The 20,070-nt window shown below is 42.3% G+C and overlaps 2 protein-coding genes across 5 annotated transcripts in view; one reads left to right on the forward strand and one right to left on the reverse strand.

Moving 5' to 3' along the window:
- Window positions 1-4,556: 4,556 nt before the first annotated feature.
- Window positions 4,557-20,070, reverse strand: part of LOC146567673 (uncharacterized) — a 75,776-nt gene continuing 60,262 nt past the window's right edge. For 2 of the 4 annotated variants that reach the window (XM_085287571.1, XM_085287575.1), the window contains 17 exons: window positions 16,746-16,850; window positions 16,262-16,366; window positions 15,988-16,095; window positions 15,057-15,167; window positions 14,456-14,572; window positions 14,267-14,377; window positions 14,052-14,156; window positions 13,855-13,959; window positions 13,142-13,246; window positions 12,843-12,935; window positions 12,409-12,501; window positions 11,688-11,792; window positions 11,075-11,252; window positions 10,379-10,471; window positions 8,980-9,099; window positions 8,580-8,710; window positions 4,557-8,472 (listed from right to left, as the gene is read on the reverse strand). In XM_085287571.1, the coding sequence (XP_085143697.1) occupies window positions 8,296-8,472; window positions 8,580-8,710; window positions 8,980-9,099; window positions 10,379-10,471; window positions 11,075-11,252; window positions 11,688-11,792; window positions 12,409-12,501; window positions 12,843-12,935; window positions 13,142-13,246; window positions 13,855-13,959; window positions 14,052-14,156; window positions 14,267-14,377; window positions 14,456-14,572; window positions 15,057-15,167; window positions 15,988-16,095; window positions 16,262-16,366; window positions 16,746-16,850 (1,962 nt within the window). In that variant the 3' untranslated portion in view covers window positions 4,557-8,295. The remainder of the gene's footprint in view (window positions 8,473-8,579; window positions 8,711-8,979; window positions 9,100-10,378; window positions 10,472-11,074; window positions 11,253-11,687; window positions 11,793-12,408; window positions 12,502-12,842; window positions 12,936-13,141; window positions 13,247-13,854; window positions 13,960-14,051; window positions 14,157-14,266; window positions 14,378-14,455; window positions 14,573-15,056; window positions 15,168-15,987; window positions 16,096-16,261; window positions 16,367-16,745; window positions 16,851-20,070) is intronic. The other 2 variants (XM_085287572.1, XM_085287573.1) reach the window with 2 other exon arrangements.
- LOC146567674 (uncharacterized) overlaps window positions 12,835-20,070 on the forward strand; it is a 31,642-nt gene continuing 24,406 nt past the window's right edge. The window contains exon 1 of the mRNA XM_085287653.1: window positions 12,835-12,951. The gene's annotated coding sequence lies outside the window, so the exon portion shown is untranslated. The remainder of the gene's footprint in view (window positions 12,952-20,070) is intronic.

Genomic DNA, 20,070 nt, shown 5'->3' on the forward strand with positions numbered 1-20,070 from the left:
TGTTTATTACTTCTATAGTTTTTTAAATATGAATATTTTAATGCAAGTTTTTGCCCATTGGAATGAATGGGAACGAACGAAAGTGAAACTTAACTTACTTTGTGGTGTGTTTGCTCACTCACTTAATTTGTGGTGTGTTGGCTCACTCTAGTGGTATGTCCCCGTATTTGGATTACCATAATGACGACAATATCAACGGCGCGCACAGCGTCGGTGCTTTCAGGAACCATTGGAATTCTTAAGGTTGCACGAAGCATTGAATAGTTACGGTAACGGCAAGGGTGTATGCTTGGTGGAAAACTGCATATCCCACAATTCAAAGCACGCCTCTACCAGTCAAACAATGGCGGCTGCCACTTGGTTTAATATATTCCTCTTATTTGTGTTTCTAGGTCACAAAGTAAACTTTTAAGATATTTTCAGGTGAGAATGTGGGTGTGTAAACGTCAAATATCTGCTCGTTTTGTCAAAACATCCCATATTGGCAACAGATTTTTCACGATGTTGCGCCGCTTCACTCAAAAGCACCCAGGCTTGGCTTTCAGTGAGGCGTCTCTAACTCCTTTCATCCCCGATAGCTCCGCAAACAGTCTTTGTCTTAGCTGGACTTATTTTTCGTTTATATGGGCCGATGATGCTGGTCGATGAGGAAAAACGAACTGAGTTGTTTGGTGGTGGCTAACGCGGAGCTAGCTAGCCACCGGTATGTGTCTCTTTCCCCTCATATGTGGGGAAAGAAACATGCGAGGCGGCCGCCGATCGACCGGTTTTCAGGTGAGAATGTAGGTGTGTAAACGTCAAATATCTGCTCGTTTTGTCAAAACATCCCATATTAGCAACAGATTTCTCACGATGTTGCTGCTAGCCGGCTAGCTAGTTCGGCCGGCCGGCTAGCTAGCTCGGCTAGCTAGCGCCGCTTCGCTCAAAAGCACCCAGGCTTGGCTTTCAGTGAGGCGTCTCTAACTCCTTTCACCCCCGATCGCTCCGCAAACAGTCTTTGTATTAGCTGGACTTATTTTTCGTTTATATGGGCCGATGATGCTGGTCGATGTGGAAAAAATAACTGAGTTGTTCATATACCGGTGGCTAGCTAGCTCCGCGTTAGCCACCGGTATATGTCTCTTCCCCTCGTATGCGGGGAAAGAAACATGCGAGGCGGCCACCGATCGACCGGTGGTGGCTAACGCGGAGCTCAATCGTGGATAAGGGGAACCCAATGCAGGAGAAGCAGGCGGCTGGTGAACTGAATTTCAGGTAAGACGTTATTAACTGCACTCTATTTGGGTCAGATATAAACCGAGTTTAGGTGTAGTTTATTTTCGTTGTGCTGACAGTTACAATAACTGTACTGCGTGCTAGCTAGCACCACGGAGTTTCTATACAGCTGTGCGCGCTAAGTTACTGATGTTGAACTTTATGACAGCCTCCCCTATTTTCAGGCGATAATGTAGGGGTGTAAACTTCAAATATCTGCTCGTTTTATCAAGAAGTCCCATATTTTATCAAGAAGTCCCATATCTCTCACGATGTTACTGCTAGCGCCGCATGGCAGGTAGTCGGCTAGCTGGCTAGGGCGGCTTGGCTGACACCCAGGCCGGGCTGACTGATACCCAGGCCGGGCTGACTGATACCCAGGCCGGCTCACGCTCTTGTTTCACCGCCGCATGGCAGCTAGCCGGCTAGCTGGCTAGCGCGGCTTGGCTGCCACCCAGGTCGGGCTGGCTGACACCCAGGCTGGGCTGGCTGACACCCAGGCCCGCTCACGCTCTCCTGTCACCCCTAGTCTTTCGTGATGACTCTTGGTTGACTGCTGGACTTATTTTTCATTTATATGGGCTGGTGATTCGGTATGAGTGTCCGGTGAACTGAATGTCAGGTAAGACGTTATGTATATTTAAGGTAGTGACTGGAATAAGTCACAAGGTGTCGCTGTTGAGCTGCATATATGTTGTAAATTTTAGCAATTTTGACCATTTGTCCTCTGCAGGACACCGTAGTTCAGATTTCTCGTTCGCGTGGGCGCCATCTTGGTTCAATGTTTACTGTGATGTGCAAAGGTAAGCACTGTCAGTGGCGAACTGCATTGGTTTTGTTTAAAAATAAGTGTTCCACTGTGTAAAATAGCGGTTTGTCATTTAAGCCGAGCATATATTTTGTTTATTGAGAGGTTCATGTATTGTCTGATGAGAGTATGAGACAAAGATATACTTTTCTTTCTTACGCTCATATAAAATATTTAGCTTTTATTAAATAGTTATCTGAATCTTACAACCAAAGTTTGTATAATAATACACAAGATTGGCTGTAGACCATTGTTAATCATTCAGAACACTGTGTAAAAATAACAAAAAACAAAAAGTGAATGAAAAGTGCATAAATATTTATTTTACGTGTTTGATGTGTGTGGCAGGGCGTGGTCTGCAGTGCCGCTGCAGGGGAGGTGGACCCACCTCAGCGATATCTGCAATCACGCCTCTCAGGTGTAAAGTCTGTGCTCTCTCTGCTTTTTTTTTTTTTTTTGTATGTGTCGGGCTGTGAGATGAAAAGCTACAGCCGGCTGTGTGGGTACAGCAACTATGTGTGAAAAGTGGTCCATAACGTAATGCTTCAAAGTGTGTTCATGCAAACATTGTCGGGTCTGCTTATGAACCTCTGTGCACAGCGTCTACAAATTGGGGCTGTACGAAGTCACCTCATCTTTACACAAAACTGTAAGCTGTCATCTGTGAGGCGCGAGCGGTGTTTGGTTTTACCATAGTTAATGGTGGAGAATGGCTGCTCTGCTGAGTTTTGCTCTCTGTAGCCGTTTGAATGGCAAACTATACTGATTAGCGGCGGCATAGGCACACTTAAAATTTCTTCAGAAATTTTCGCTTTCTAGTTCATAACTTACATTTCATATTTAATTCTAAGAATGAATAATAGTACTGTTTCTTGTTGCAGATATAAAGAAACTGGGAGTTTCTACGAAATGTCAGAATAAATTAGCAGATGCAGCTAGAACGAAAACTTGTTTCTGATGCTTTAAAATGAATGTCTAATCTTTTTAAACTGTTTTCTATTAATAATACTAATTCTTTATTTAAAAGGGACAGTGCAGTTTAACGTTGTTGCTGTTGTAGCCACAAATTGCGTTCAAACACGTACAATTCAGTCACGTACACATCCAAATCACAATATGCAATATATACAGATGTTTTTTTCTTTGTTTTTTCTGTCAGTGCGCACTTTTCTCCTGTTGTATGTTCAGCGTTATGTTCCACAACAGATATGAGAAAAAGAATGATAAAAGTAAAGAAAAAATATTTTTTTATGAATTAGCAATATTATTTTAAAAAAACAACAACTGCTAATTATTTTTATTCATCATATTTTTAATGGCAAACTCTTAATCTGACTGTTTATAAGATTTATTACGTTTTAATGCCACTTATAAAAAATAATTTTATTTTTATTACAATTTATTTGAAATTCCTTTTCACTGCATGTTGTTTTGCTACTTTAGACTTTCCTCTGTTTTACTATCAGACTGTCAGTCATCTGTGCAGCACTTTGAACTTCACTAACCAGGATGAAAGGTGCTGAACAGTTAGTAAGTAAATTTTGTTTTATTTATTTCTAGATAAAAGATCACAACGTGCTTCACACAGAGATAAAGTATAAAACAAAAACAGATAAAAGTTAAAAAAACAAAAACAATACTACTACTAATACACTGTATGCATGTATATATATTCTGTAACCATTTCCACATCATCTCCTGGTACTTTAACCAGAAGTGAAACTCTTGACGTCAAGATTTATTTATTTTGATTTTTTTAAGAGTGTCCTTGCATTCAACTACCTCACACATTCAATGGCAAGAAAAACCAGAGCTCTTGGATCTTTGACCTCGTGTTTTGAGTTTTGTGGTTTTCACAATTTATTGTTGGGTTTATTAGGTAGCTTACATTCAAGTGTTATATTATTTAGTCTTTTGGGTATAGCATTTCCAGTGCTTCTGACTTAGGTATTTATGTTTCTTAGCTCCTTGTTTGATGTCTCCTAGTCTCGTTTCTGTGCATCTTCTGACCCTTTTTTTGGTGTTAGTCTTGTGTTCTGTTACTTCCTGTCTTACTTTCCTTCATGTTCTGTGTCCCCTTGTATAGTTAGATTCTGCTCACCTGTGCTTCTTTTCCCCAGATGTGTCCTCTGTCACTAATGACCTTATGTGTGTATTTAAACCCTCAGTTTGCTTCTTTGTCGTGGTTTTCAAACATGCTGTATGTCCTAGTGTTTCACACCTTTGATGGCTCAGCTTTATGCTGTATTTGCTGCACTTGTGTCCACATATTTAAAGTAATTATTCGGCTGAGCTGATGTCTTATTTTATTTATTTTTGCTCCCTCCCCCCCAGATTAGATGTAACACATCTAATACATTTTAAAAATCATCATTGCACATTTTTAGAAATATTTTTGTCCATGAAAGGTGATGTGACACAACAGCTAAATATCTGCTGTTGGCATCAGTAAACGTCTCACTTTCAGAGATGCAATAACAGGACCTGAGTCATATTTCTAAATAAGATGAACTTTTCTGTTGATTGTTTATTTGTTTTTTATTTCTCCCATATGGAACACACTGCAATTATCACATGGCAAAACAGGCCGAGATTGAATGATCTATAATTTCAAATAATATGTAAATAAATTTAGTAAAATCTGTGATGATATACTGAGTAAATAAGAAAAAAACTGTGACATTAGAAGCAAAAAAATCATCAAAGCATGAACCAAAAACAAAAGAAACAGCGTCTCTTCAAAACTTAACACAATCAACACATGAATATTCAGTAAATTATATTCTATTGCATCTATTTTTATGAAATAAAACATACAAAATGCAAAAATGGTTTCCAGCTAGAATGACAAATCATGGCTGAGTGAAGATTTATTCAGTACATGACTGGGATGCAATCCACACAGCAAGACAAGAAACCCCAAAAACACGACTTACTGGATACACACAAGAGTAAAATATAACTTTCCCAAACGTGGACAGGAGCCCGTGTATCAAAATAGTCTGCAACGTCCAGAAATCTCCAGTCCGACGTACTTAAACAGTCTCTTCAGATTTCAGGAAATATAAACTTTTACTGTGTGCAGAGATATTCAGACAGCATGACACGAGAAACAAAGACACAGTGTGTTAGTTAAGTCCTTTACAAACACAGAGGTTACTGCTGCTGTTTAAAACCGATGATCTGTCGGTGGTTTGTCGACAGGTTACTGTACATCAGAAGTCAAAAACAAAACCACACTCCCCTGAACATGAATTAAACCCGGGATAAATAAATGCTCAAACTCGAGGTTTCTAAACCTTGTTCCTGTTCGCCTGCCCCACTCCTTCCTTTTGGTTGCATCACTGCTAAGAAAAAAGTATTTTCTGACTTTTCATTCTTTCCTTTTCATTCTCGGGCTCACGTCTAGAGAGAAGACAGATCTAATTATTTTCATTCCTTGCTCCTCTTCTTCTTTTTCTGCATCCTTTCAAATGAAAGTCTGTTGACAATCTGTCGTTTTCTTAATGCCAACAAAACCCATAAAAAGACCAAAAAACCATCAGTGTCTCAATTCATCTCTCTGTGCTTTCTGGATTCCCTTCAGATCACATAAACGTGTCAGCATGTGACCATATTTGTTTCATTAGTGGCATCGATGGCTGACAGAGCAGTATTTGGGCTCGTCCAGGTAACTTTGGTTTAATCCTGGCTTTTCAGAACCACAGACCTGCTCTGGAGCAGGTCGTGTTCGACATTAGAGATCAAGAGATATCTGGAATGTGGAAAATAGTGTCAGGGAGGTCCTGGGAGGTCCCTCAGACCTCAGTGCGCAGATAATAGGGGGTCTGTTTCATGGGTGTCGCTCCCTGATGAGCACCTGCTGACTGTAAGAGGTCTTACAGCACTTATTCTTCTATGCATCTTAATAATGGTCCTAAAACAGGACAACTCGTTGTACTTGTTGACATCATATCAAATTTGCATTACGCCAACATTTGAATTCAGTTTTCATTTGTATTCTTTATTCTGGTGGTGCCAGAGTGAAGCAGTTAAAAAGATCCCCAGTTCAACTCCAGCCACAGACACAAAACCAGGAAAACCCTCCAAACAAACCCGCTACCTGCTGTGGGGAGCCTTCTGAATACGGGGGAAGCTGTAGGCAGCATTTTCCTTTTATTTTAAAGAATAAAAACTAAAACTGTCTTTCTCACATCTGAACACGAATTCAATAAGAACAGGAAATCCATCAGATCCACTCTGTAGTGAGTGAGTTTGATCAGAGCACAGGGACACCGCGTCTGATGAGAGGAAATTTGGTTGAGGGTGGAGAAACCTGCCGATGGAGCAGCCACTGTTGGACCTGCTGGACTTTTTTATTGATCTGTTTTTGTTTATCTGGGATTTTGTCTTGTGAGGGTGGAATAATCAACTTAATCTTTTTTTAGTTTGTTCTGTTATTTAAAGTCTTTTAAACTTAAAACATTTTGGAAAAAAATGCAAATTAAAAATGCAAACTGTAGAACGGAAACATTTCATAGTAGGTAAAAGTCACAAATGTAATCTGAATATTTAAAGAATGACCCGAGTAAGAACCTTTCTCAGATTTGTTTGCCTTTATGTTTAAGGAGCATCTCCTCTGCAGCGTGTCGATGTGAGCTGACTGCAGTGCCTGTTAGGATTATTTGCCAAGCAGTGACTTATATCATGAGTTATGAGTCTAATTAGCAGTTTTCAACAATGAACAAGAACTTTGATTCGGCTTATCACATGTTCATTTGAAGTATGAAACATTTATGAGTCTTTTATGTGGATGTAGTGAGATTACAGTGAATTTGTTGTGGATTAATCGACATGTGGAGCTGAAACGAGGCTTTGTGGTCTTTTCCTGGGCGTTGTTGGCAGTATTAAAAACACAGACCACACCCAGAGCTGCAGTTTAGGAGTCTTGTCTGAATTCCTGTTGTATTATAAACTAGATTAATCCTGCTCATTCCTTCTTCATTTCCTCTTCTAGTTTGTCACAGGTGATTAAAAAGTTACACGTTACTTGTTTCTAGTCTCTCTCACTGCTTCTCTTCATGCATCCTTCTGTCGTTCGCTCCTCTACTTCTATATTCTCATAAAACATGACAGCATGCTAGATTTATCCCTCCATCTGCTTTTTTCTCTTCATCCACCGCTCATCAAAAGAAAATTCCCCTTCAGGTCAATTATTACCTGATATCACCGGCTCATGATGTTCAGTGCATTGCAGCGCTCAGTGTAAAACTACAAAGGTTTATCTATCTTTTATCTATCTATTAATTTTTTTTTACACCAGACAGTTCTGCCCAATAGATTCTTAAACTTTTAATGCCTAAATTAAAAAATATATATTTCAGTGCCACCTAAAGAAGAACCATGAAGCTGCTTGTGGTTCATTTCCAGCTCAGATCCCAAACCTTTCGTTCGGCGCACTTTCACTCTGTTTCAAACCATATACAGTAACTTTGAGACGTGACCAGAGCCTCGAGGTTACTACTGATGCTGATTCTGCAGCTGCTTTCGGACGGACATGGATGAAACTCCAGGAGTTTACAGATTTGTGTTCAATGTAATAATTTAAGATCTGTGTCAAAAAAAAGTGAAATTGATTTCCATGACTTTGCACATATTTCTGGACAGTGCTTCATAATATTTTGTGTAGATTTTTTGTAAATTTCTTTTTTTTTTTTAACATAAATGCTAATTTTACATAACAAGAAGAATAATTTTGGAGATACTGTAGAAAAGGCCTGAATGGAGCTGAAGTAGATGTATTTTCCAATAAGCGATGGACCTGATAGACGTATCTGTGTCCATCAGATACAGGAAAGGCTTCCCCAAGCATTCAGACAGCCCTCTTTAATCATAGCGCACCCTGCTCCGCTGCACTGCATCCTGGTCAGTTTCCTTCACCTTTAAGTGCAGAAACTGCTCTTTGATTGGCTGTTGAGCAGATGTGTTTATTCTCAAAGAAGCTGCAGCTTTGTAATCCATCACGTCTAATTAAAACCCATTAAACTTATTTTTTTAAACATAATTTCCTGTTTTAAAAATTGACCAGAACAGTCTAACAATCTATCACCTGTCTTTCTCGTTTCCCATAACACTGAAAATGTAAATGAGCCCTGAAATGCAAAGAACATCACCAGCTGCTTTTATAACGCTGAAGGTGGATGTAACTGTGAATTTCAGGCCCTCTCTCTCACAAACTCGTCTTCCTCTCCGCTTTAGTTGCAACACTCCACGTAGTTTGCCGGCAGCATGCCGGACTTGCCGGTTCTCTGCACGGTGCCGTACATCCAGCCCTCGTCGATGGGCTGAGCGTTGATGATGACGTCGCCGTCCCTGAATGAGACCTCATCGTGATCTTGAGCCACGTAGTCATACAGCGCACGGTAAACACGCTGCAAAAAGACCGAGACACAGATTTCAGGGTTTCAGGGATTTTGTTCTCAGGGAAAAAAAACCTTTAAATTTAGACCAAAAAAAACTTTGTTTCAGAAGAGTGTACCATGGTGCCTGAGTGTGGAGGAGAGGTGACAGATCTGACAGATGACATGCTGGTCTGATGCATGTAGCCGTGATACTGCTGCTGCTGCTGCATCTGGACGCCCTGATGGTACGCTCCAGGGAGCACAGGAGCTGGGTGAGAGACACAGAAACACAGAGAGAGAGAGGCGTGAGAGCAAATAAGTTGAAAACTCTGTTCTGCTTTCTTGGAAAACTCTGCCTCTGTTGCTGTGAAACTCTTTGTGAAATGTTAACAATAAAACCCCCACAGTGACCTTCATGCACAATGCTGCGAGGAGACAGTGAGTTAGTTTAATCTGTGGATCAGAGACGGGAAACATAAGTCGGCCCATGCGTTCACCCTGCTGTGAGGAGGAAACAAAACCGAGGAGGAAAGATACCCGGAGTTTCAGCGCTGCTGCGGTCCCAGAGGTCAGAGGTCAGCGAGCTGACAGACTGAGCCTGGCTGAGGGTGAGCGACTGCTGGGAGTGCTGCCTGCTCAGCCTGCGGTCAGCTCGCTCTAACAGCCGGCCACCACCGGAGGGCAGCGCGGGACAGAAGTAACAACAGGAAAAACAAAGAAAACATCTCTAATAAGAACAAACACAGTGCGTAACAGCATGAGCATATCAGCTATTTCAAATTATAACTTATGGTTCTGTTAGTTTTCTTTTTTTGCTATTTTTAATTCAGTTTAGTTTCAGTTAGTTTCCAGAGGGGGGGTTACTTATTTCAGCATACAGTGTCAACACCGTCACATATGATTCTAGTAATAAAACGCTACATGCAAAAAATGTTTCCTTCCAAATGTCACCCAAATTATATTTTCATTTGGTTTCATAAGCACACATTATTTTTCCATTTAGCTGCTTTTTAGACATGTTTTTATTTCAGTAAACTGAAATGTTTGGGTGTTAGTTGCATTTCCATCAACTATATTTACTTGGATTTTATCCAATGCATTTTGCACAACATGGCAACGGCAAAGCTTCAGTCAGGATGTTGGCTAACAGGATCAACGTGCTGGTACTAACTATAACCAGACTCTTGCTTAAATGTATTTTTTGTTTAAACTCTGGAAAGCTTGAGTTGAAGGCAGCTGGACTTACTTTTAGGTGCTTCTGTCAGGGACCTGGATCTGGGTGGCTGTGGCTACAATGTAGCTGCCATCACCAGTGTGTGAATGTGTGTGTGAACGGGTGGATGACTGCATGTGTAAAGCGCTATACAAATACAGGCCATTTTACCATTTTAAATAATTTTGTGTTGCTGAAGATGACTTCAAACTAATTTAATGTAATGTTTAGGTCTTCAGGCTACTAAAAATTATGGTAAATGAAATGATATAAATATATATACACATATTATATTGAGTACTACAAAGGCTGAATGCGCCATCTTGTGGTTCAGACTGGTATTACACAAGAGCATATTTCCAGTTAATATCTCTAAATCTTGGACTTACAGTGTGACTGTTGACAGTTTTAGTATTTTTATTTTATTTTATTTTAACGTCACAAACAAAGACATTTAAAAAAGGACCTTTATGATAATAAGGATTTTTTTTAAAGTAAAGGCAGAACTTTCAACTTGATCAATGCAAGAGTGTGAACTGAGGATCAAACTTGCACACAGCAGGCTGGAAAATAATTTGTGAACATGTTTATTAGTGTGTAAAAGGGTAATGTGACTTTAAAAATCATTAATAGTAAAACCAGGGTCATGAGGGGTCATGAGAGATGTATGCAAATATGCAAAATATTTTAGTTTGAAAACATTTCTTGAGGATCCAGAGCTACCAGACATCCTGCGGAGGCTTTTGGACTGAATGTTGTCCTCAAGAGGGTCAAAGTCAAAGATGGAGCCTGGGTCTGCCCTCCACACCTTCAGGTCTTCAGACAGGAGGGAACAAGATTTGGACAGAAGCAGTGACTGAAACAATCCAACATTATTAAGTTGATAAATATTCCATGACTTCATTTGAACTGACGTTTCTCTGACTTTGTTCTTGACCGTAACAGATATAAACTCAGAGGGCTGAAGTAAAAAAAAAAAAAATTCCAAATCACAGCTCATCTGTTCACTTAAAAAACAAACTATGAAAAGAAAGTAACAAAGCGGAAAGTGGCTCCACTTTACCATAAAATAATACTTAAACCAGACTCAGCACGTCAACCACCTGGTCCAGACCTAAACCTTGCTGTTATTTCAGGGGTCTTTGGCTTCATGTGGAGGCTTTTATTGTGAAACACTATATGAATAACACATAACAGAAACTACAGGAGACAAAAGTTATTGATGAAGCATCACATTCTTTATAGGTCCAAAGTTCACAGTTAGAGCTAAGAAGAATAAAGAATTCAACAACTAAACAACATCAGATGATTGTGTCATGTGACTCTGCTGGCCAATCCCTTTCTTGGTGCAATACCACACAGCAGCCAGCAGACACACCAACCGCTGAATCCTTAACACACACAGGCTCTTTCACTAACCTACGATGATGCCTCCTGGTCGTCTGTCCATCTCTGTCACCTGGTGGTGCATGCCTTTGTTGTAGCCCGCCTCTCCCATCATCTGATTGGCTCTCTGGTAGCGCTCCATGCTGGGATCGTCCAACCCTGGCGTGAAGCCTCGACCGCGCGCCCGCTCAAAGTCCTCGTGGTACTTTGCCTGTGAAGAGCAGAGGAGTCAGTGTCAGTGACTGAGACACAGTTTAAACACAGTCTAGTGTTAGACAGCACAACACACACACACACACACACACACACACACACACACACACACACACACAGGTCAGGATGCATGTAGTCAGTGAGCAAGTGAACAAACACACACAGGGAGTGTTTTTAAATCTTTATTTGTGGACACACACCACACTCATTAAGGTCACTTGCACACACACACACACACACACACACACACACACACACACACACACACACACACACACACACACACACACACACTGCTCTGTCCTCCGTGCTGTCAGCTTGTTGGTGTTTGTTAGTATCCGTGCTGCGGTCCCACGCTTGGTGCCACGTCACTCATCACTTGTGTTAGCTCCTCCCACTGCACAGGTGGGAACCACAGCAACCAGGCTGCTACCATGGAGACCGAGTCCTGTGTCTTCCTGACACGTCTGTACTCAGGTGTGTCCAGCTCATTGCAGCTCCGCCCCCTCACCTCCTGCAGCCCGCGCTGGTACTTCACCTATTTAACACACACACACACACACACACACACACACACACACACACACACACACACACACACACACACACACAGATAATACTGTATTACTTACTTGTGTGTGTGTCTGAGTTTGTTGCAGATTTATGTTTCAGAACCTTCAGAGTAAAATTCCTCTCTACTTCACTCCCTGCACACTTTGGCCCGGTCATCACTTCTGCTCTTCTTTCATTCATCAGCTGTCCTCTGATTGAAGTGCGTCCTATCAAAAACCTCTGACCTCAGCGAGCAGTTGAAGAGACAATTTGAGTGTGGTGGTGGCAAATAAAACGTTTGTGTGATTCAGATCGATCACTAACACACCGTCTGCCTCCTTCCCACTACAACCAGGACGCTTCAGATAATCTACACTTTGGAGGAACTGACTGAGGGTTTGTTTTGGTTTGTGCGTGCGTGTGTGTGTGTGCGTGTGTGTGCGTGCGTGCGTGTGTGTGTGCGTGTGTGTGTGTGTGTGGCAAAGTGTTTCTGAGCGGTGTACCATAGGCACGAGAAAAGTTGTCGTACCATAGGCACAAGGAGTGTGTGTGTGTGTGTGTGTCTGTGTGCGCGTGCGTGTGCGTGTGTGTGTGTGTCTTGCCGAGCTGATGTTCTCCTGGTTTTGCTTGACTCTCTCCAGCTCTGGAGTCACTCCAACGCTGGTGGCCTTCACTGCACTCTGCTTGTATTTGACCTGGTGGCAAAATCAGAAATGTCAGGTCAGGTGTCATCAGGTTAGCCAGATCAGGTGGTGCTAAACTATTACTGTTATTAGCTGCTTATTTAACTCAAGCAGTGGACAAGCTGTCAGTCAGCCAGCACTGACTCCAACATGTAGTTAGTGTGTTTGAGACACTCTCTGAATGTATGATTGTTCTGTTCTATTAGCTGACTCGCTCACACTCTGACTTCCTGCTCCAGAGCCACACTCGGTCCTCACACTCCTCATCCCCACATCATGACCGTGCAAACGAACCTCACGACTCGCTGACTGCTGCCCTGCTCACTTTGTGAGGCCGCTGTCTGCGTACTCACTGAGCTGATGTTCTCCTGGTTACGTCGGACTCGCTCCATCTCAGGTGTGTCCATGACTGCGGTGCCACAACCCACCTCCTCCCTGTACCGGACCTGAACAGAGCTGGAGGTGAGTCATCTGCTGCTATAAAGGCTGCTTGTTGGTGGCGGTTACTTAAACTCCACTCCCACTCAAAAACACACTTTACTTCAGTGTTCTGAAGATTGATTCTCTGAGCTTAACATTCACTCATATAAAAAAAGCAAACTGTTTTTCTGAAGCAAGTAAACAAGTTTGTTGATTCCAACCGTAAACGTACGTCACTGATCTTCTTGGCGTTCTCTCTGGCGAGGACGATCTCTGGCGTCTCTGTGACCGATGACGTCAGGTTTCTCATCATCTTTGAGTCCCAGCAGTATCGCAGCTAAAAGGAAAGAAAACGCTGCTGTAACAAGTGTGTAAATAACACTTTAGAGTTATGTCGTATAACCTTTTAGACATATCACCGCCTGTGACTGCTGACTACAATGACCCTGCAAAACTTTGCTAATAAACTTCATCCCAGTCCTGAAAACGAAGAATTGTTTTATCTCTGAAATAGCAGCAATACAATCAATGTAGACTGAAAATGCAATGTCTGTTCCTACGTTTGCACACTTTGTTCTTGGTGTTTGTGGCAGTAGTGTAAGATTTTTATAGAAAAATACCGAAGAACAGACTTTACTGTGTACGTGCCCAAAGCCTGCAGTCTCGGATCTAAACATTTGTGCTTATGACTCATGAATTTCATTTTTAGAGAATAACATGTGCTCACCAAGTCATCATTACTAAAATGAGAAGAAAACGTTATTATGAACAACAATAAAAATAATAAAAAGTAGATTAAAAATGACAACAATCTTGTGCATTTACTACACTGTTTCATTGTCCTGAAGTTACATAAAAATCACAGGAACTAAAACTTCAAAGCTTTTAGCCGATCATAATTAACAGGAATACAGTGAACAGATGGTGGGGACACCGAGCACTCACAGAGCTGATGTGTCTCTGGTTGGCTTTGACCCTCTCCATCTCGGGGGTCTCAGAAACCAGACTGTAGCGTCCCTTCAGTCGCTCCGCCTCGTCTTTATACTTCTTCTACAGAGAGGGGGGGCGGGGGAGGTGGGGGGGTTAGATTGGAGGGATGAACTTGTCGTTTCACTTAAAGCATCTTGTTTTAACACACAGACCTGGCTGTAGACGTCTTTGAGGTAGGATGCGTGCAGCAGCTCAGGAGTGTCTGTAACCGACCCGTATGAGTGTTCTCTGAGCTGCTCCGTCTGCTTGTACGACTTCTGCATCAGGCAGACAGAAACCATCAGCTCAATGTTCGCAGGCTGCATGTTTTATAAGAATAAGATGTCCGAGAAAGAACTTCCATTTACTTTAATCCGGTGACACAAACCTGGCTCTGGATCTGTGAGGCTCTCTTGGCTCTTTGCATCTCCAGCACATCAGCACTCAGCTCCATGCCTTTCCCCACAATCTCCCTCTCCAGATCTTTGCGGTACTCCTTCTGTGAACACCACAGTTGGAACTCCAGTTCAGATCAGGCCACTTACACCTTTCAGAAATCTGTGTGTTTTTAGTTTACCTGGTTCAGTATCTGATTGGCTTTTCTGACCCTCAGCAGCTCAGGTGTCTCTTCAAGACCAACACCAGATAAGCCCCGCCCCTTCACCTCCTGCTCCAGGTCCCTCTTGTACTCTTTCTGCAAGGAAAGGGCGAAAAAAAAGAGCAAAAACAGGGAAACTAAAAATGAAAACGTAAATGATTTTTTTAAAAGTAATGCTTGATTGATTAAAGCCAAATGTTTGTTCTTTTTCTTTGTGAAGTGCTTCATTTCACATAAATAGATTAAAAATGTGTTGATTTCTTTGCTTCTCTCCTTAGAATCTGCCATATATTGTTTAAATAAGCAAAATACTCTATACATTTAGCTCCTCCTCTTATTAAAACTCTTTAAAACAAATATATGTGGGTTCACTGATTTTGTCTTTCAATCGTTCAGATAATAAAAGACATGAAAAGAAAAAACCAGAAAAAGGAACAATCACCAAAATCCACAACACAAGTGCTTCACAAGCCAAAAGATGTTGGAAATCAGTGGATTATCTGCTCTTCCAGGTTTGAGCACAGCTTGATCAAACCTCTAACGTGGCTTTAAATAGTTCATCCCTCTGAGGCTACGTCACCTCGCTCAGCAGGCTGCTAGCATGGCGCGCTGTCAGGTATCCAGGCGTCTGGTCGATGTCCACCAAGGCTTTGCCCTTCATCTGCTCCTCATAGTCCTTCCGATATTCCTTCTGTAAGAGACACACAGCACAGTGAGAGAACAACGACACACAGATAGACGTGATCAGCATTAATATTTGTAGCTTTTTAAGGCACAGGTGCACGATAACCCTCATACTTGTACAACCAATAATTGTAAACCCCCACAAAAGTACGATCGCTTCATCGTGCCCGAGCTTCACTGGTGTTTCCTTCAGCGGCTGATTTGGAGTCTAACTGGTCAAACTGTGGGGCACAGATCCACAGCAGGTGGCACACACTGATCTCAGCTTCTCTAAAATACAACAGATTTGTTTTCATGTTGTTAACGATTGACAGAAAAAGAAGTGACACCACGCTGCAGCATCGTTCATGATGCGAGCAGAGCGTTAATAACCTGTGGCTGTGCTGTGAACTCTCTCTGTACGACACTCATACACTTTAAACTCTGTTTTAAACAATATGATAGCTTTCCTTGATTTAAGCCCCTTCTGGAGTCGTATTATTATATGAGTTATGATTTATTTTAGGTTTAGATTTTCTCAGCTGTGAAATCAGTGTTCAAAGTTCTATAATAGGCAGTGAAGATATATGCTCGCTGTGTTCTGTGCAAATAAAAACACTTTAATTTCTCCAAACTCATTCACTCCAGTCTGCAGGCCAAAATATTGTTTGGATTATTTGCTACATGTCACATAAAAAGTTTAAAAGTTACAACCAAAGACGCACAACACGCCAAACCTGAAGTCTTCATCTGCTGGATCCAAAGCTCAGAGTGAAACTTCTGACTGGAGTGTAAAGCTAAAGAAACACATAAAGTCTGTTTCTGTCAGAGCTGCAGAGACGTTTCACCTCGCTTTGCATCTTCTGTGCTTCCTTGGACACCTTGTAGGTCTGAGTGTCTCCGAACTCCATCAGGGAGCGACCTTTGTTCTTCTCATACTCCTCTCTGTACTTGACCTGAAGACAACAAAGCACACAAACCCATCAGACGCACTTACACAATGTAAAGTTTAGAAATTATCAGACAATGAAAGCTTTTGCTTGTGTGTGTGTGTGTGTGTGTGTGTGTGTGTGTGTGTGTGTGTGTGTGTGTGTGTGTGTGTGTGTGTGTGTGTGTGTGTACCTGGCTGTGCAGCACTGCGTTCTCCTTGTGGTGGAGCTGTTCAGCCGTGTGCAGAGCTGTGTGGTAATGAGCCTTCGTCTGCTCGTACTTCTTCTTATACTCTACCTGATCACATATACACAAACACACACTATTATACAAGATGACTATTTATATAAGCACAGGCTTATTCAACAAGCAGAAGGCTGGCTGAATAAGCCCGAGTCCAGTCCAACAACGTCCTCACTCAACGAACTAAAATAAAATAAATAAAGACACACGAGCACAATGCAGGACTGTTATTGTAATTGTGTGTCGGTAGCAGATGTTAAACTCTTTATTAACTCCTGCAACATCCGCATGGGCTTTGCAGAGACTTTTATTTTGAAGGCTGCATCGTAGCACTTTAATAAAAATAATAATCTTTGTTATTATTCTATGAAACAGCTAGTTTTTCTCTGACAGTCTAACATATTGAATTATTGTCTAACAGCATGTGGCTTACATTGCTCTGAAGCTTGGTGGCGTGCAGGGCGTGCTCCAGCTGCAGGAGGTTCGGGAGGTCGGAAGAACCGTCTGGTTTCTGGTTCTGGTTGGTTTTATATTTCACCTGGAGACAGGAAAAATGCATATCAGCACTCAAGGTTTTCCAGGGGTTTTAAAATGATTTCAGGGCACATGTGATTCCTTTAAGGAATGGCGAGGTTGGCAATCACAAAACAAAGAGATTTATTTGTTCCCGTTCACTCTGGTTTTACTCACTTATCTGTGCAGCTTTAAGTGATGCTCTGCCAGAGGTGGCAGAAGTACAGACATTCTGTACTTAAGAAGTGCAGATACTTGTGTTAAAAAACACTCTAGTAAAAGTTGAAGTACAGATGCAACGTCTTTACTCAAGTACAACTGACAAAGTGCTCTGAAATGTCAAATACAAATCTCAAAGAAAGTAAGAAGTAGCTCTTTTGAGGGTATTTCTACCAGCTACTTTTTTCACAAAGCTAACTGAACCTCGCGCTATAGAAATGTTTAAGTCTAAACATGGACGAGGTTCTTTCTGGAGAAGCAGATTAATCATCCGGAGGTCCACCATCACAGTGACTCTGCAGACCATAGTAAAGAAGCACGACGTGAAAGGCCAGGCCTCGTTTACAGCTGGTTAGCTGTAGCTCAACTATCAAAATAAGAGTAAGGGGACTGTTATTAGTCATAAATCTGCAGAAGGTGGGATAAAAAACGTTCCCAAAGATGTTTTATTGTGTAAAGGTCTCAATCCACACCTCGTTTTTTTTCTTTGAGGAGCCAGACTTTCTTGTAATGAGCTCTCCAAACGTTCAAAACAGGTTTTTTTCACTCATTTTCAGTCTTTGTATCTGACCATTTTCAGATTTTTTTTTAAACACTGACCTTTGAAACTCCACATTATTGAAGTAGCGAGGGAACAAAATTCAGAAATATCCAAAGAAGACAGAAAGGTGCCTCAGGCTGTGCTGAACAAGGTGGCCGAGGTGGTTTGTTAGGTGAGTACAAACTCTGGTTCCACCTTATATACCATGTTTCCATGTTTGCATATGTTTAACCCTCTCAAGGCAGGCGTTGCCGATTTGCAGCAGTTAAAAACTAACAACCTGATTACCCCACATACATATTTTCTGAGTTTTTTTTCTCAGAAGCACCACTGCAGGACTTGGTTGTGCATTAGCAACAAAAAGTTTCATTTGAGCCTGAGAGGGTTAAAAAAAATCACTGTGCCATTGTGCTCGAGAACTACTGGGGCCTTTGGTATCCAAAACGGATCCAGCATCACAGTGATTCAGAGTGACGTGTGGTGATTATGTTTCCTGGTTAAAGGTTAAAGATGAGCAGACATTTTACAGACATTAATGTCCATCAGGGTCAGTCATTGTAAAGCTCTCTTCTTTCTCTGCCAAGTAAAGATGTTCTGGCTTCAGTTCATCATCATGCTGTTCAAACAGCAAACCCAATCTCAGGGTCAGAACATCACACGAGCCACATTTTCTACCGTCTGCAGAAACAGCAAAGTGTGAGAAGTATTAAAAAAACAGAAATTTCCCTTTGAGTTCCACATATAACACTTTACTTTGATGTTTTCTTCAGTTGTGTTGCCAAAATCGGTTCCAGTTTCAGCCCCCTTTTCAACAAGCTCTTCTACTAAAAACCTGCATTCAGAGATCCGCCTATGTATCATGATGCTGAGTCTCAAAGAGAGGCTTTTCTAAAAATGCAGCACTGTGTGAACGTGCAGCACTCCTGAACGCCGGGCAGCGTTCAACACAACAAGCTGTTATGTAATGCGGTGAAGTGGGGAGGCTCTTTCCTGCAGCTGTGTGGGCAGTGAGTGGACGAAAACGGCTGCCTCTGTGTGTGTGTCTATTTGTGCTTGTATGGTGCTTCTTTTCACTGTTCAGCTCTTATTTTCTCTTTTTGTTTGTTTGGAGTGAAATTTATGGTGACTTTGTAAAGACATCTGAACTCCAGGGGGCTGCCCGAGGTTCAGATGTAGTTTTAGGTTTCATGTTAGAGCTGGGCTCATATTTGGCTTAGATTTGTTTAATATTTAATAGTGATGATGGTGTTCAGAGCGAGAGAAAGAGGAATGCTTATATCAATAAATGTCCTCACAACTGCAGATAGACCAGCATGTGTGTGTGTAACCTCTTCAACTTCTCCAGCTTTCATCCCACAATCCCTCTCCATTTGCCTTAGAAAGGTTGCCATGGTTACGCCCACACAACAGACTGAATTTTTCGTGAGTGTGTGTGTGAAAGAGAACGACACACACACAGCTTTTTCCCTCTTCGACTTGATTATCTCAGTGACTAAAAGAAAAAAAATGTCTCCAGGTGATCTACGGGAAAAAATCAGATTATTCTGTAAAATATAAAAAAAGAATGAGTCATCCATCCATCCATCCATCCATCTTCATCCGCTTTGTCCGGGGCCGGGTCGCGGGGGCAGCAGCCTAAGCAAAGAGGCCCAGACCTCCCTCTCCCCAGCCACCTCCTCCAGCTTATCCGGGGGAATACCAAGGCGTTCCCAGGCCAGCCGGGAGATATAATCTCTCCAGCGTGTCTTGGGTCTGCCCCGGGGCCTCCTCCCGGTGGGACATGCCTGGAACACCTCACCCAGGAGGCGCCCAGGGGGCATCCTTGTCAGATGCCCGAACCACCTCAGCTGGCTCCTTTCGATGTGGAGCAGCAGCGGCTCTACTCTGAGCCCCTCCCGGATGGCCGAACTTCTCACCCTATCTCTAAGGGAGAGGCCAGCCACCCTTCGGAGGAAGCTCATTTCTGCCGCTTGTATCCGCGATCTCGTTCTTTCGGTCACTACCCATAGCTCGTGGCCATAGGTAGGGACGTAGATCGACCGGTAAATTGAGAGCTTCGCTTTTACACTCAGCTCCCTCTTCACCACGACGGACCGGTGCAGCGTCCGCATTACTGCAGCCCCAATCCGTCTGTCGATCTCCGGCTCCCTTCTCCTATAACTCGCGAACAAGACCCCGAGATACTTGAACTCCTCCACTTGGGGCAGAAACTCGTCCCCGACCCGGAGTGGGCACTCCACCCTTCTCCGGCTGAGAACCATGGCCTCAGATTTGGAGGTGTTGATCCTCATTCCCGCTGCTTCACACTCGGCTGTGAACCGTTCCAGTGCGAGCTGGAGGCCTTCACCCGATGAAGCCAACAGAATCACATCATCCGCAAAAATCAGAGATGAGACTCACAAAAACTCAAATACTCAGTAACTAAAAAAGTAACTAAAATGATTACATTAAAGCATAATGCTTGAACAACACCCAACTTTAATAT

Source organism: Mchenga conophoros, linkage group LG9, assembly GCF_057382185.1.
Source record: "Mchenga conophoros isolate Kocher_MC1m ecotype Shallow Benthic linkage group LG9, M_conophoros_male_GT1.1, whole genome shotgun sequence".
In the NCBI taxonomy this organism is placed as follows: Eukaryota; Metazoa; Chordata; class Actinopteri; order Cichliformes; family Cichlidae; genus Mchenga; species Mchenga conophoros.